At 41.0% G+C, this 13197-nt stretch overlaps 1 protein-coding gene across 1 annotated transcript in view; it reads left to right on the top strand.

Annotated features, from left to right (window-relative positions):
- Positions 1-13197, top strand: part of LOC132881533 (tensin-3-like) — a 137263-nt gene that overhangs the window by 50704 nt on the left and 73362 nt on the right. The window contains exons 8-9 of the mRNA XM_060914093.1: positions 5842-5902; positions 6373-6448. Coding sequence (XP_060770076.1) covers positions 5842-5902; positions 6373-6448 — 137 coding nt within the window. The remainder of the gene's footprint in view (positions 1-5841; positions 5903-6372; positions 6449-13197) is intronic.

The raw sequence follows: 13197 nt of genomic DNA, 5'->3' as shown, positions 1-13197 counted from the left end.
TGCTTTTCTGCTCACCACAGTTGTAAAGAGTGATTATATGAGTTATTATATGACTTCCTTCCTGGGAGCTTGAACAACAAATCTGTCCATTTTCCTCTGACCTCTCTTATCAACAAGGCGTTTGTTTCCACCCACAGAATTGTCCCTCCCTTGTTCGATGTTTTTTTGTTTATCGCACCATTCTTTGCAAAGACTGCGCTCCACCTGGCTCAAACCGACAGTGAAAGAAAGTCACACTTCACTTTGAGATCACAATTTTTCCCATTCTGATGTTTGAACATTGTGAACATTAACCGAAGCTCTTGATTTGTATCTATGTGATTTGACACATCAAGGGATCAGCTGATTAGAGAACTACTGCATCAAACAGCAGGTGGACGTATGTAGGGGTGTTCCTAATAAAGTGGCCAGTGACTGTAAAAAAAAAAAGTGTGTGTGTGGGAGGGGGTGTTTGCTGTATTTCCATATAACGGCACCATTTAAAGCGTTTTATCCTTCTCATAATCATACCACAGCAATTTGGAAATGCTTACCAAAAATAAGGTGGTGTACTTTTTGTCTGTTTATAGTTACAGTTAACAAATTCAAAACAAACAAACGCAGCTTAATGTGACGTGATCCTTGCTTGATGCTTGGACCCTTAAAGAATGTTCCAGCTTTACCTCTGAATGGTATAAAATGCTGACCCTGGAGTTTCCGTCCCTTACATTCATTGTATGAGTCCCTGTGAATTACAGTGGTGCTTGAAAGTTTGTGAACCCTTTAGAATTTTCTATATTTCTGCATAAATATGACCTAAAACATCATCAGATTTTCACACAAGTCCTAAAAGTAGATAAAGAGAACCCAGTTAAACAAATGAGACAAAAATATTATACTTGGTCATTTATTTTTTGAGGAAAATGATCCAATATTACATATCCACGAGTGGCAAAAGTATGTGAACCTCTAGGATTAGCAGTTAATTTGAAGGTGAAATTAGAGTCAGGTGTTTTCAATCAATGGGATGACAATCAGGTGTGAGTGGGCACCCTGTTTTATTTAAAGAACAGGGATCTATCAAAGTCTGATCTTCATAACACATGTTTGTGGAAGTGTATCATGGTATGAACAAAGGAGATTTCTGAGGACCTCAGAAAAAGCGTTGTTGATGCTCATCAGGCTGGAAAAGGTTACAAAACCATCTCTAAAAAGTTTGGACTCCACCAATCCACAGTCAGACAGATTGTGTACAAATGGGGGAAATTCAAGACCATTGTTACCCTCCCCAGGAGTGGTCGACCAACAAAGATCACTCCAAGAGCAAGGCGTGTAATAGTCGGCGAGGTCACAAAGGACCCCAGGGTAACTTCTAAGCAACTGAAGGCCTCTCTCACATTGGCTAATGTTAATGTTCATGAGTCCACCATCAGGAGAACACTGAACAACAATGGTGTGCATGGCAGGGTTGCAAGGAGAAAGCCACTGCTCTCCAAAAAGAACATTGCTACTCATCTGCAGTTTGCTAAAGATCACATGGACAAGCCAGAAGGCTATTGGACAAATGTTTTGTGGATGGATGAGAACAAAATAGAACTTTTTGGTTTAAATGAGAAGCGTTATGTTTGGAGAAGGGCGGCACGGTGGTGTAGTGGTTAGCGCTGTCGCCTCACAGCAAGAAGGTCCTGGGTTCGAGCCCCGGGGCCGGCGAGGGCCTTTCTGTGTGGAGTTTGCATGTTCTCCCCTTGTCCGCGTGGGTTTCCTCCGGGTGCTCCGGTTTCCCCCACAGTCCAAAGACATGCAGGTTAGGTTAACTGGTGACTCTAAATTGACCGTAGGTGTGAATGTGAGTGTGAATGGTTGTCTGTGTCTATGTGTCAGCCCTGCGATGACCTGGCGACTTGTCCAGGGTTTACCCCGCCTTTCGCCCGTAGTCAGCTGGGATAGGCTCCAGCTTGCCTGCGACCCTGTAGAACAGGATAAAGCGGCTTGAGATAATGAGATGAGATGAGATGTTTGGAGAAAGGAAAACACTGCATTCCAGCATAAGAACCCTATCCCATCTGTGAAACATGGTGGTGGTAGTATCATGGTTTGGGCCTGTTTTGCTGCATCTGGGCCAGGATGGCTTGCCATCATTGATGGAACAATGAATTCTGAATTATACCAGCAAATTCTAAAGGAAAATGTCAGGACATCTGTCCATGAACTGAATCTCAAGAGAACGTGGGTCATGCAGCAAGACAACGACCCTAAGCACACAAGTCGTTCTACTAAAGAATGGTTAAAGAAGAATAAAGTTAATGTTTTGGAATGGCCAAGTCAAAGTCCTCACCTTAATCCAATGGAAATGTTGTGGAAGGACCTGAAGCGAGCAGTTCATGTGAGGAAGCCCACCAACATCCCAGAGTTGAAGCTGTTCTGTACGGAGGAATGGGCTAAAATTCCTCCAAGCCGGTGTGCAGGACTGATCAACAGTTACCAGAAGCGTTTAGTTGCAGTTATTGCTGCACAAGGGGGTCACACCAGATACTGAAAGCAAAGGTTCACATACTTTTGCCACTCACGGATATGTAATATTGGATCATTTTCCTCAATAAATAAATGACCAAGTATAATATTTTTGTCTCATTTGTTTAACTGGGTTCTCTTTATCTACTTTTAGGACTTGTCTGAAAATCTGATGATGTTTTAGGTCATATTTATGCAGAAATATAGAAAATTCTAAAGGGTTCACAAACTTTCAAGCACCACTGTAGTTGTTACTATGGAAATGATGGCAGCATGGTGATCCTCCTGTCAGGACACCTATTATAGACAATAACCAATCAGAATCAAGAGAATCATCCAGATTTGGTTTGTAATACTCTTACAGTGTATTCAGCTTGTATCTCGAATAGAAGAGACTAATCTTCTCCAAGGGTACTCCTGTTCCACATCAGAGCACACCTGGAGCAGGTGATGTAAGTACAGCGGGTCTTTAGATCACGTGTGTGAGGTGTGTTACGTGCTGGAGGAGAGGAAAACCTCTCAGCGCTGGCTGGGTGTGTTTACAGGCTGGACAGGGAAACTCTCATTCAAAAGGCTGACAGGCAAACAGAAAAGAATATCGCCATTATTCATAGAAACACAATCGGAGGTGCGTGTACATGCAGGACACACACACACACACACACACACACACACACACACACACACACACACACGGCGATCCATTTCTCTCCAGGATGACGCTGACAGAGTTAACGCTCCCAGTGCACTCAGATTTCCCACAGGGTTGTGACTGACAGTAAGCTCTAAGCCCTTCACTGTAGAACTCCGTGTTTCTCTGTGTTTCTTTTCCCACATAATGAAAAACAGGAAGTAAAAGCTCACATCTACATCCAGAACACTGTTGAGTTCACCTTCCCTCCATCCTCACACACCATTCACAACTCACACACTGTATCTCCATCACACGAGACAGGAGTGAGTCAGTGAGTCAGTGGGAGACTGTGATCAGAGCCCGGCCTCGTCCCAATCCACCGCTCCTGCACTGCTTTCAGTTCGAGATGTGACGGGGTGTGGGCTCACATCTCTATGGAGAGAAACAGACAGGACAGAATACCAACACGACACTGAATACAGTCTTATAGATCAGAATAAAATATACAATCCATCAATCAATCCAGATAGATAGATAGATAGATAGATAGATAGAAATATGAATAAATAACTAAATAAATACAAATAAATAAATAACAGATAGCTAGACAGATAGATGAAAAGAAATAAATAGACAAGTAGATAAATAGATAGACAAAACAAACAAATAAATAAACAAACAGATACAGACAAACAAATAAAGACAAATAAATAAATAATGGCTTGATAGATTAAAATAAATAAATAAATAAATAGGCAGACAAAAATAAACAAACAAATTCAGACAGAAACACATATAGAAATACAAATAAATAAATAAATAAATAACATACAGACAGACAGACAGACTAAATAAATAAATAAATAAATAAGGAGCGAGAGAGAAAGAAACAAATAAATAAATGACAGATCGATAGATAAAAATAAATAAATAAATAAATAAATAGACAAAAAACAAACAAATAAAAAGATAGACAAACAAACAAATACTAATAAATAAATAAATAACAGAGATAGATAGATAGATAGATAGATAGATAGATAGATAGATAGATAGATAGATAGATAGATAGCATAAATAAATAAATAACAGATTGATAGATAGATAAATAAATAAGACAGACAAAAATTGACAAACAAATACAAAGAGAGATAGAGAAACACATATAGAAATACAATTAAATAAATAAATAGCAGACAGATAGATAGACAGACAGACAGACAGACAGACAGACAGAACAAACACACACACACACACAAATAAATGGAGAGACAAATAAATGCAAATAAATAAATAAATAACAGATTGATAGATAGATAAATAAATAAGACAGACAAAAATTGACAAACAAATACAAAGAGAGATAGAGAAACACATATAGAAATACAATTAAATAAATAAATAGCAGACAGACAGACAGACAGACAGACAGACAGACAGACAGACAGACAGACAGAACAAACACACACACACACACACAAATAAATGGAGAGACAAATAAATGCAAATAAATAAATAAATAACAGATTGATAGATTAAAATAAATAAATAAATTGACAAAAATAAACAAAGACAGGATTGACATATACAAATACAGACAGACAGACAGACAGACAGACAGATAGATAGATAGATAGATAGATAGATAGATAGATAGATAGAAAAAAATAAATGCAAATAAATAAATAGCAGTTTGATAGATAAAAGTAAATAAATAAATAGACAAAAATAAACAAATATAAATAAATAAATAACCGATAGATAGATAGATAGATAGATAGATAGATAGATAGATAGATAGATAGATAGAAAAAAATAAATGCAAATAAATAAATAGCAGTTTGATAGATAAAAGTAAATAAATAAATAGACAAAAATAAACAAATATAAATAAATAAATAACCAATAGATAGATAGATAGATAGATAGATAGATAGATAGATAGATAGATAGATAGATAGATAGAAAAATGGACAGCATAAATAAATAAATAGTGAGACAAATAAACACATACATAAATAACAGGTCAATAAATAAAAATAAACAAACAAACAAACAAATACATACATATTTTCCTATCCATTTATTGAGAATATAATATCCTGTAGTCGTCATTCTGAAACTTCGCCTGTACACGGAAAATGTTCGAAACCTGAAATATCAATATAACAATAAACACATTTTTCTTCTCCTTTTAATTTCCTCTTCCCACCCTAGAGTTGATTCATTTCCAATAACACCAGGTTCCGAAGTGTTTTATTCCTCTCACACCACAGCGGCTTACCAGTGATGTTTCATTTATAAAAGAGTATTAATGTGTAACACGTTGTACTTTAACACTTCGATGTAAAGGTGTGGAACATTCACACAAACCACCCTGCGTCCGATCTCCTCTGTCCTGACGACTTCCACATGCGTGTCAGAGTATTCCCATGCGCTGACACTGGAGACTCCTTCCAGAACAAATACTGTTCCAGGAAATGAATCAGCACCTCCTGATCAATCAGAATCCAGAATTCCAAAAACCTGCCGGGGCATCGGGAATATTAATGACATCGTTTATGAATATTAATGATAAGTGGGTGGTCTCAAAAAGAGGGTACATATTTAGAGGCTAAATTACTTGAGTTTCACAGACACAGATGAGTGAAGGATGGAAAAGATCCCAATGCTCCTTTACAGGTCCATGATGTTGTGTTTTTCTGCATGTTTTCCAGTGTGTCGTCCGTTCATAAAGGTGTATCAGGGGATGCAGGCCGTCTACGCCTCCGGAGTGTAGTGAGTTCCTTTCATCCTTGAATTTATTACTAACCCCTGACGTCATTTCCTCTTCCTTGTTAGTCCGTGTGTGTGTGTGTGTGTGTGTGTGTGTGTGTGTGTGTGTGTGTGTGTGTGTTGTTACTATAATGCTTGGACCCCTTAATACAAACTTACAGACTTATAAATGAGTGTAACAAAGAGGTGACAGTAGAGACTCCGCCCATAAACGTCTTCACCATGGCAATGATTATATACATACTGTACTGTGTGCTTGCCAGGTCTGTGTGTTACTGTTATAGAAAATTAATCAACGCCTTCTGGCCAATCAGAGTAGAGATGTGGTGGAACTGGTAATAATACTGGAAGGAAGTAGGAAGTAGATCAAAAGGAAGTCGAGCAAAATGTTTTATCTGGATTGTTTTGTTGTATATCTGAATGGTTTTGGTGTGTGTGTGTGTGTGTGTGTGTGTGTGTGTGTGTGTTTATAGTCACATCGGACCAGGCCACAGACACAAGGTGTGCATAGCCCTGGAGCCGGCGCAGCTACTGAAAGGAGACATCATGGTATAATGATTAACCAAACTCACTAAAGATTAGCACAAGTTAATAAAACACACTGTGATCACGTACTGAAGTCATTTCTACACTATAAATGGTGTGTGTGTGTGTGTGTGTGTGTGCACCGTGCTGGTCTACCAGGTTTATTTATTAACCCTACCTGGGTTTCCATTAAATTTTCCACAAAACAGAAATGATTTATTTTCAAAAATCAAAACACAACACGTTTGCGAGCGCTCTGTGATGCAATTAAATCTGCGGAAGTCTTTCTGATCTATCCCAGACCTGATATCTGACACGGGATTCGATCACATCTGCATCAGTAGCCGTAGTAGTGTTTAATCAGAGGTGAAAAGCAGCTTTCTGTTTCTATTTTTCGAAATATTGCTTCGGCGAGTCATCTGAAAATCCACGTCTTGTGAGCGGATGGACTTTTTTTTGTGATGTTTGATTATCGTCTCGTCTCGTCTCGTCTCGTCTTCTTCCGCTTTATCCGGGGCCGAGTCGCGGAGGCAGCAGTCTAAGCAGGGAAGCCCAAACTTCCCTTTCCCCAGACACCTCGGCCAGCTCCTCGGGAAGAACACCGAGGCGTTCCCAGGCCAGCCGAGAGACATAGTCCCTCCAGCGTGTCCTGGGTCTTCCCCGGGGCCTCCTCCCGGGGGGGCATGCCTGGAACACCTCCCCAGGGAGGCGTCCAGGAGGCATCCGAAAAAGATGCCCGAGCCACCTCAGCTGATTCCTCTCGATGTGGAGGAGCAGCGGCTCTACTCCGAGCTCCTCCCGAGTGACTGTGCTTCTCACCCTCTCTCTAAGGGAGCTCCCAGCCACCCTGCGAAGGAAACTCATTTCGGCCGCTTGTATCCGCGATCTTGTTCTTTTGGTCATTACCCAAAGCTCATGACCCCTCCTAGAACTGCCACCTTATTGTGGTGGAGGGGTTTGTGTGCTTGAATGATCCTAGGAGCTATGTTGTCAGGGGCATTATGCCCCTGTCAGGGTTTCCCAAGGCAGACAGGTCCTAGGTGACAGGCCAGACCAAGAGCAGTTCACCAAAACCCCTATGGAGAAAAAAACGAGGACCGTGACGTCGCCCGGTATGACGCAGCCGGGGCCCCACCCTGGAGCCAGGCCCGGGGTTGGGGCTCGTATGCGAGCGCTTGGTGGCCGGGCCTTTGCCCATGGGGCCCGGCCGGGCTCAGCCCGAAGAGGTGATGTGGGCCCGACCTCCTGTGGGTTCACCACCCACAGAGGTAGCAGTAGAGGACTGGTGCAGTGTGGATTGGGTGGCAGTCGAAGGCAGGGGCCTCGACAACCTGATCCCCGGACACAGCGGCTGGCTGTTGGGACATGGAATGTTTGATTATTATTATTTTTTTAAATGTACGTCCTCATTACTTGCTTTTTAGTTTGCGATTTCAAATGGCGCATTAAGCAGAACTGACATTTACAGGACATTCATGAAACTAAGCTAACGATCAGGAATACTGCTACGTTGATTTGCCTTGGATGTTGGAAGGTGGAACTGGGAATGATGTCACATCCGAGTCGACTGTGTTTCAGAGGAGACGTCACAAAACTAATACTAGCAATTTCTAGAAAGGTTAGCTGTTATTAGCTATTGTTAGCAATACCAGTTCTAGACAGGTTAGCTCTAATCAGAGGTGGGCAAAGTACCCAACTTCATTACTTAAGTCAAAGTACAGATCCCGCTGGTCAACTGTGACTCCGATACAAGTGAAAGTTGTCCAGTCAAATTTTTACTTAAGTTAAAGTACTGAAGTACTTGCTTTTAAAAATACTTAAGTATTAAAAGTACATTTTCTGTCAACGCATTGCTGTATTATTGCCACAACGCTTACAAAACCTAATGCTTCTGAAACATCCGACTGGATTTACGAAATGAACGCATGCTGTGGTTTAACGTTAAGCTAGCTAGTCAGTGAAACTCCACCTGACATGCTAGCAAACTCTTTTCAAACTCAAAATCATATTGGGTAGCTAACGCTACTAGAAAAGAAGGATTTCTACATTCTGTTTATTTGGCAAGATAATGCTAAAACATATTTCTGAAAGGACTTCAGATAAGTTAATGCTATTCATGTAAGCGTAACTTCATTTTTACATGCTAACTAACAGTGTCCAAGTTAACTAGCTATGTGGACAAGGTTACGGCAACTTGGTGGGCAAATCCATAGAAAGTCATTTGACTAACCAGACTGCGTAGCTACGTTTGCAACATTATCGCTCGCTCTAAAAGCACAGACAACTTCACTGCAAGCTTTCTCTTGGAATAAAATGTTTATATACCTCAGTATGCTCCCACAGGTTGGACGGCGAGTTTTTGTCGGCCGTGATGGGTTTGTTTTAGGGAAACAAAGCAAACATTTAAAACTAAATGAATCTTTAATCCTTTCAGGAAACTGAAACATGGGTTCGTGGGCCATGAGTGTGTGCATTCCACAGAAGAACCGCCTCCTTCCATTCTGCCATCAACTGATCGTGTTAAATAACGCTGCGGAGAAATCATTGATCTTGATTTTATCCAGTCTACGGACGTGACGTGACCCTAGTGATTACTGATCGGCTCTCAGTGTCACCTGCGAAAAAACAATCACGTTTTAGAAAAGAAAAGAAAAAACATCCACTTTCAAAGCCGCTTCATAGTAATGAGTAACGAGGAGCTTGATAGAAATGTAGTGGAGTGAAAAGTACGATATTTGTCTTTCAAATGTAGTGAAGTTAAAGTCATAAGTTTCCAAAAAAATAATGCTCAAGTAAAGTACAGATACTCAAAAAGTGTACTTAAGTACAGTACTCAAGTAAATGTATTTAATTCCCGTCCATCTCTGGCTCTGATTAGCAATCCCAGTTCTAGCCAGGTTATCCATTCTTCGTAAAACCAGTTGATAACGACACATTACCTGTGATTTTGCAGACACAAACACCATAACAACACGTCCACAAATAGATGATGGACACTACTGTGTGTACGACTGGATTAACCCTTTGATGCAAAACATGGGTCAAAAGTGACCCGGCTGAGTTTTTATCTTCTATATCTTTGCAGTAAATTAATTCCATCATTCAGTATTCAAGGTATTCCTCAATTAACTTGTTTTTGATCATCATACATTCTTATTTTATTTTTTCCTTTCTTACTTTTTGAATAAAAACCCTTTTTGTATCACTACCCTTCTAATGCACAACATGGGTCAAAAACGACCTGCATTCATTTTCCAGGTTATTTCATGTACGGCTGAGTGTTTCTATGATATACTTTTGAAATAAATTCATTTTGTCGTTTACTTTTCCAAATATGCAGTAAATATCTTGTTTTTGTTTAGCACAAATCATCACTTTTATTTTTCCTTCCTTAAGTTATGAACAAGCACAGCTTTTGTAATTCTACATCAAGTTTACACACATGGGTCAGAACCGACCCGCATGCATTTACTCCAGCGTTTGGTGGGAACTGTGAATTGTGCTTGTGTCAGACATTTCACAGCTCAGCACAGCGCCCTTTGCCCATCTAATTGAGGTATTTCACCTGACGTCACAGGGTCACGTGACGCCCCGGTGTCCACCATTTTGAAGGTCAAGCTACCTAATGTCAACAACATAGTAGCTAGTATGTTACTGTAGCAATGTTTACGTTCAGTCATTTGGATGACTGTTAAAGCCTTTCAATCTCAAGTTTTTCCTTTACTGTATTTACTAGTTTACTGTAATTATGATCCGGCAGCTATTTACACCGGATCCAGTGTAAATAGCTGCCGGAGCGCGCTCCGGCTTGCTCCCCCTCAAATTAAGCAGCGCGCTCCGGCTTGCTCCTGGAGTGCTCCGGCCGGGGTTCCCGGAGCGCGCTCTGGCAGCTATTTACACTGGATCCGGTGTAAATAGCTGCCGGATCATAATTACAGTAAACTAGTAAATACAGTAAAGGAAAAACTTGAGACTGAAAGGTTTTAACAGTCATCCAAATGACTGAACGTAAACATTGCTACAGTAACATACTAGCTACTATGTTGTTGACATTAGCTAGTGCTAACAGCTAGCTGCTAGTACACTGCTACAACACAGACACCGACCCTAATAATACAGTTCTTGGTCATTGCCTGGTAACAGCAAATTTATAACGGGCCATGTCTCAACAGATTAAGAAGTTATTTCAATGACATTTAATAACATTTTGTTTATCCTGAGGACCGAAAGTAAATGAAAATGTGAACAAACCTTAGCTGTAATAAGATGGCGACCACCGGCTCCAGGGACGACCCGCTGATGTAGGCATGTTACCCAGCCTGACACAAAATATTTGTAGGCATCCAAACTCTTATACGCTTTCAGATCAATACCTGTGTATGGCGATGGGTTTTTAACGACATAGGTATACAGATCATGTGGGCCGAAGTCAGGTAAAGACGAGGGCTTCGTGTACTTCCGTACGTCAGTGAACAATCCTGGTGGAAGCAGGTAAACGTCGTTCTCTAAGCCTGCTAACCTCAATTTTTGCAAATACCTCTCCCTCTGCTCGCCCTGTAAACGCCCTACGTCGCTGGATAGTGAAGGTGTTTTCTGCATCTCGCTCCTTTTTCTTTTATGTTTTTCGTTTGTCGCCTTCCTCGCATTCAAACCTATTCGAGCCGTGATGTCCAAAATGGCAGCCTAACGATGCATCACATGACTTGGTCACGTGGGTGAAAAACCTCAATACATGGAAGTAATGTTTTTCAATTGTTCGAACATTACCTTAGAAAAAAATTGATTATGTTTAGGTTACCTTGAGAGTGAGTAGATTACTCGTCAGAAAGTTACAAGTAATTACTATTAGCTACCGAGCTGTTGACATATTCTACTTTAGTTAGCTAATTTTATTGTAGTCGGCTTAGCTAACTACATAATTAATAAATAAATAACTGGCCCCATTCACCGCTAAAGTAATTACTTGAAACAAATTATTATTATAGTATTAAGACATTTAATTTTAAATCACACTTGGATGACCCATGTGTAGTAATATAAAAAGTATTTTTGTTTATAAGGTAGGAAAGAAAAAAATTAAATTAATGATTTGTGGTAATTAAAAGCAAGATATTTAAAGAATACTTGGAATATTCAATCATAAAATAAATTGATCTCAAAAGATAGAGCAAAGAAAAACTCAGTCAGCATGAAATAACCTGGAAAACGAATGCGGGTCATTTTTGACCCATGTTGTGCATTAGAAGGGGTGTGCATATGTTTTGCATCAAAGGGTTAATGAGATGCTAATTGAGGTATTTCACCCACGTGACCAAGTCACGTGACGCAGCCATTTTGGACGGCACGCTTAAGTCCTTCAGTGCAAGGCGGTATGAGATGGTGGAGACCTTTGCACATTTTAACAAGAAAGTAAGCTGTGATTCGTGTTAAATTGGATCTGTCTTTTATCACAAACACTGTACCCAGCCTTGGTATGGAGCCCTGTTTATTTATTTCTGTGTCCCGTTTCTTTCTAGCCTCTGTTATTGCGTTTTATGTCTGATGTCTGCTACATGCAACCCTAGACAAATTAACACTGCCTTGTTTCACTGCTCAGATGGGTTAACAAACACTGACCCATTTACTTTTTGCTATATATTTTATCAAAATTGCGTTAACTGATAAACTAACCTGAAATGAAATGATCACTGCAAAGTCTGGAGTACTCTGTTGGCTCCCAATCCTGTCTCTTCACAGCTGCAATCCATTTGGCCCTCTTGTCTGGGTCAGTAGGAAACCGGTAGTGATGTGTCGGTCGCGAACGATCCGGTTCAAAGAGCCGGCTCTTTGAAGTGAACGACGGGAGCCGGCTCTTCGGTGGGAGCCGAGTTGGGGAGCCGAATTAGTTTTTTGTCCTTAGGTGCCTCAGAGAGAGAGAGACTTTCACAAAAAAAGTTGCTGTCCGATTGCGTCTGTGTTGTCTATTACCATTCAAAGGAAAAAAAGTAGCATGGTGTACGCCTACTTTTTTTGCTTGGGGGGGGTTGATGTCATTCACAGCTGCGAAAATAGGAAAATTGGTGTAATGCTTAAAGCTGTGGAGCGCAGGGGAGAGGAGTCTGTGAGGCACCTGAGGAGGGGAAAATCAGCTGTGTATTTTAGGCCAAGTTTACATTAGACCGTATCTGTCTCGTTTTCTTCGCGGATGCACTGTCCGTTTACATTAAAACGCCTGGAAACGCCGGGAAACGGGAATCCGCCAGGGTCCACGTATTCAATCCAGATCGTGTCTGGTCCGGTGCTGTGTAAACATTGAGAATACGCGGATACGCTGTGCTGAGCTCTAGCTGGCATCGTCATTGGACAATGTCACTGTGACATCCACCTTCCTGATTCGCTGGCGTTGGTCATGTGACGCGACTGCTGAAAAACGGCGAGGACTTCTGCCTTGTATCACCTTTCATTAAAGAGTATAAAAGTATGAAAATACTGCAAATACTGATGCAAATACTGCCCATTGTGTAGTTATGATTGTCTTTAGGCTTGCCATCCTTCCACTTGCAAGTGGTAAGTGATATGCGCTGGGATCACACACACAGCGGCTCAGTCCCGAATCACCGCTTGTGCACTTCACTCGCGCGCTCTGTGAGCTGCGCAGGGCCGGAGTGCGCACCCTCCAGAAGGCACTCGCCGTTCAGGGCGGAGTGATTTGGAGCGCAGGATGCCTGCGGAGCCGAGCGTATCCGTGTATTGGTGTTGCTGTGTGCACGCGAATCGTGTATTGGCGTTGCTGT

The sequence above is a fragment of the Neoarius graeffei genome, chromosome 1 (assembly GCF_027579695.1).
Source record: "Neoarius graeffei isolate fNeoGra1 chromosome 1, fNeoGra1.pri, whole genome shotgun sequence".
In the NCBI taxonomy this organism is placed as follows: domain Eukaryota; kingdom Metazoa; phylum Chordata; class Actinopteri; order Siluriformes; family Ariidae; genus Neoarius; species Neoarius graeffei.
The sequence above is the reverse complement of the archived record's forward strand: the minus strand, read 5'-3'. Positions and strand labels throughout refer to the sequence as shown.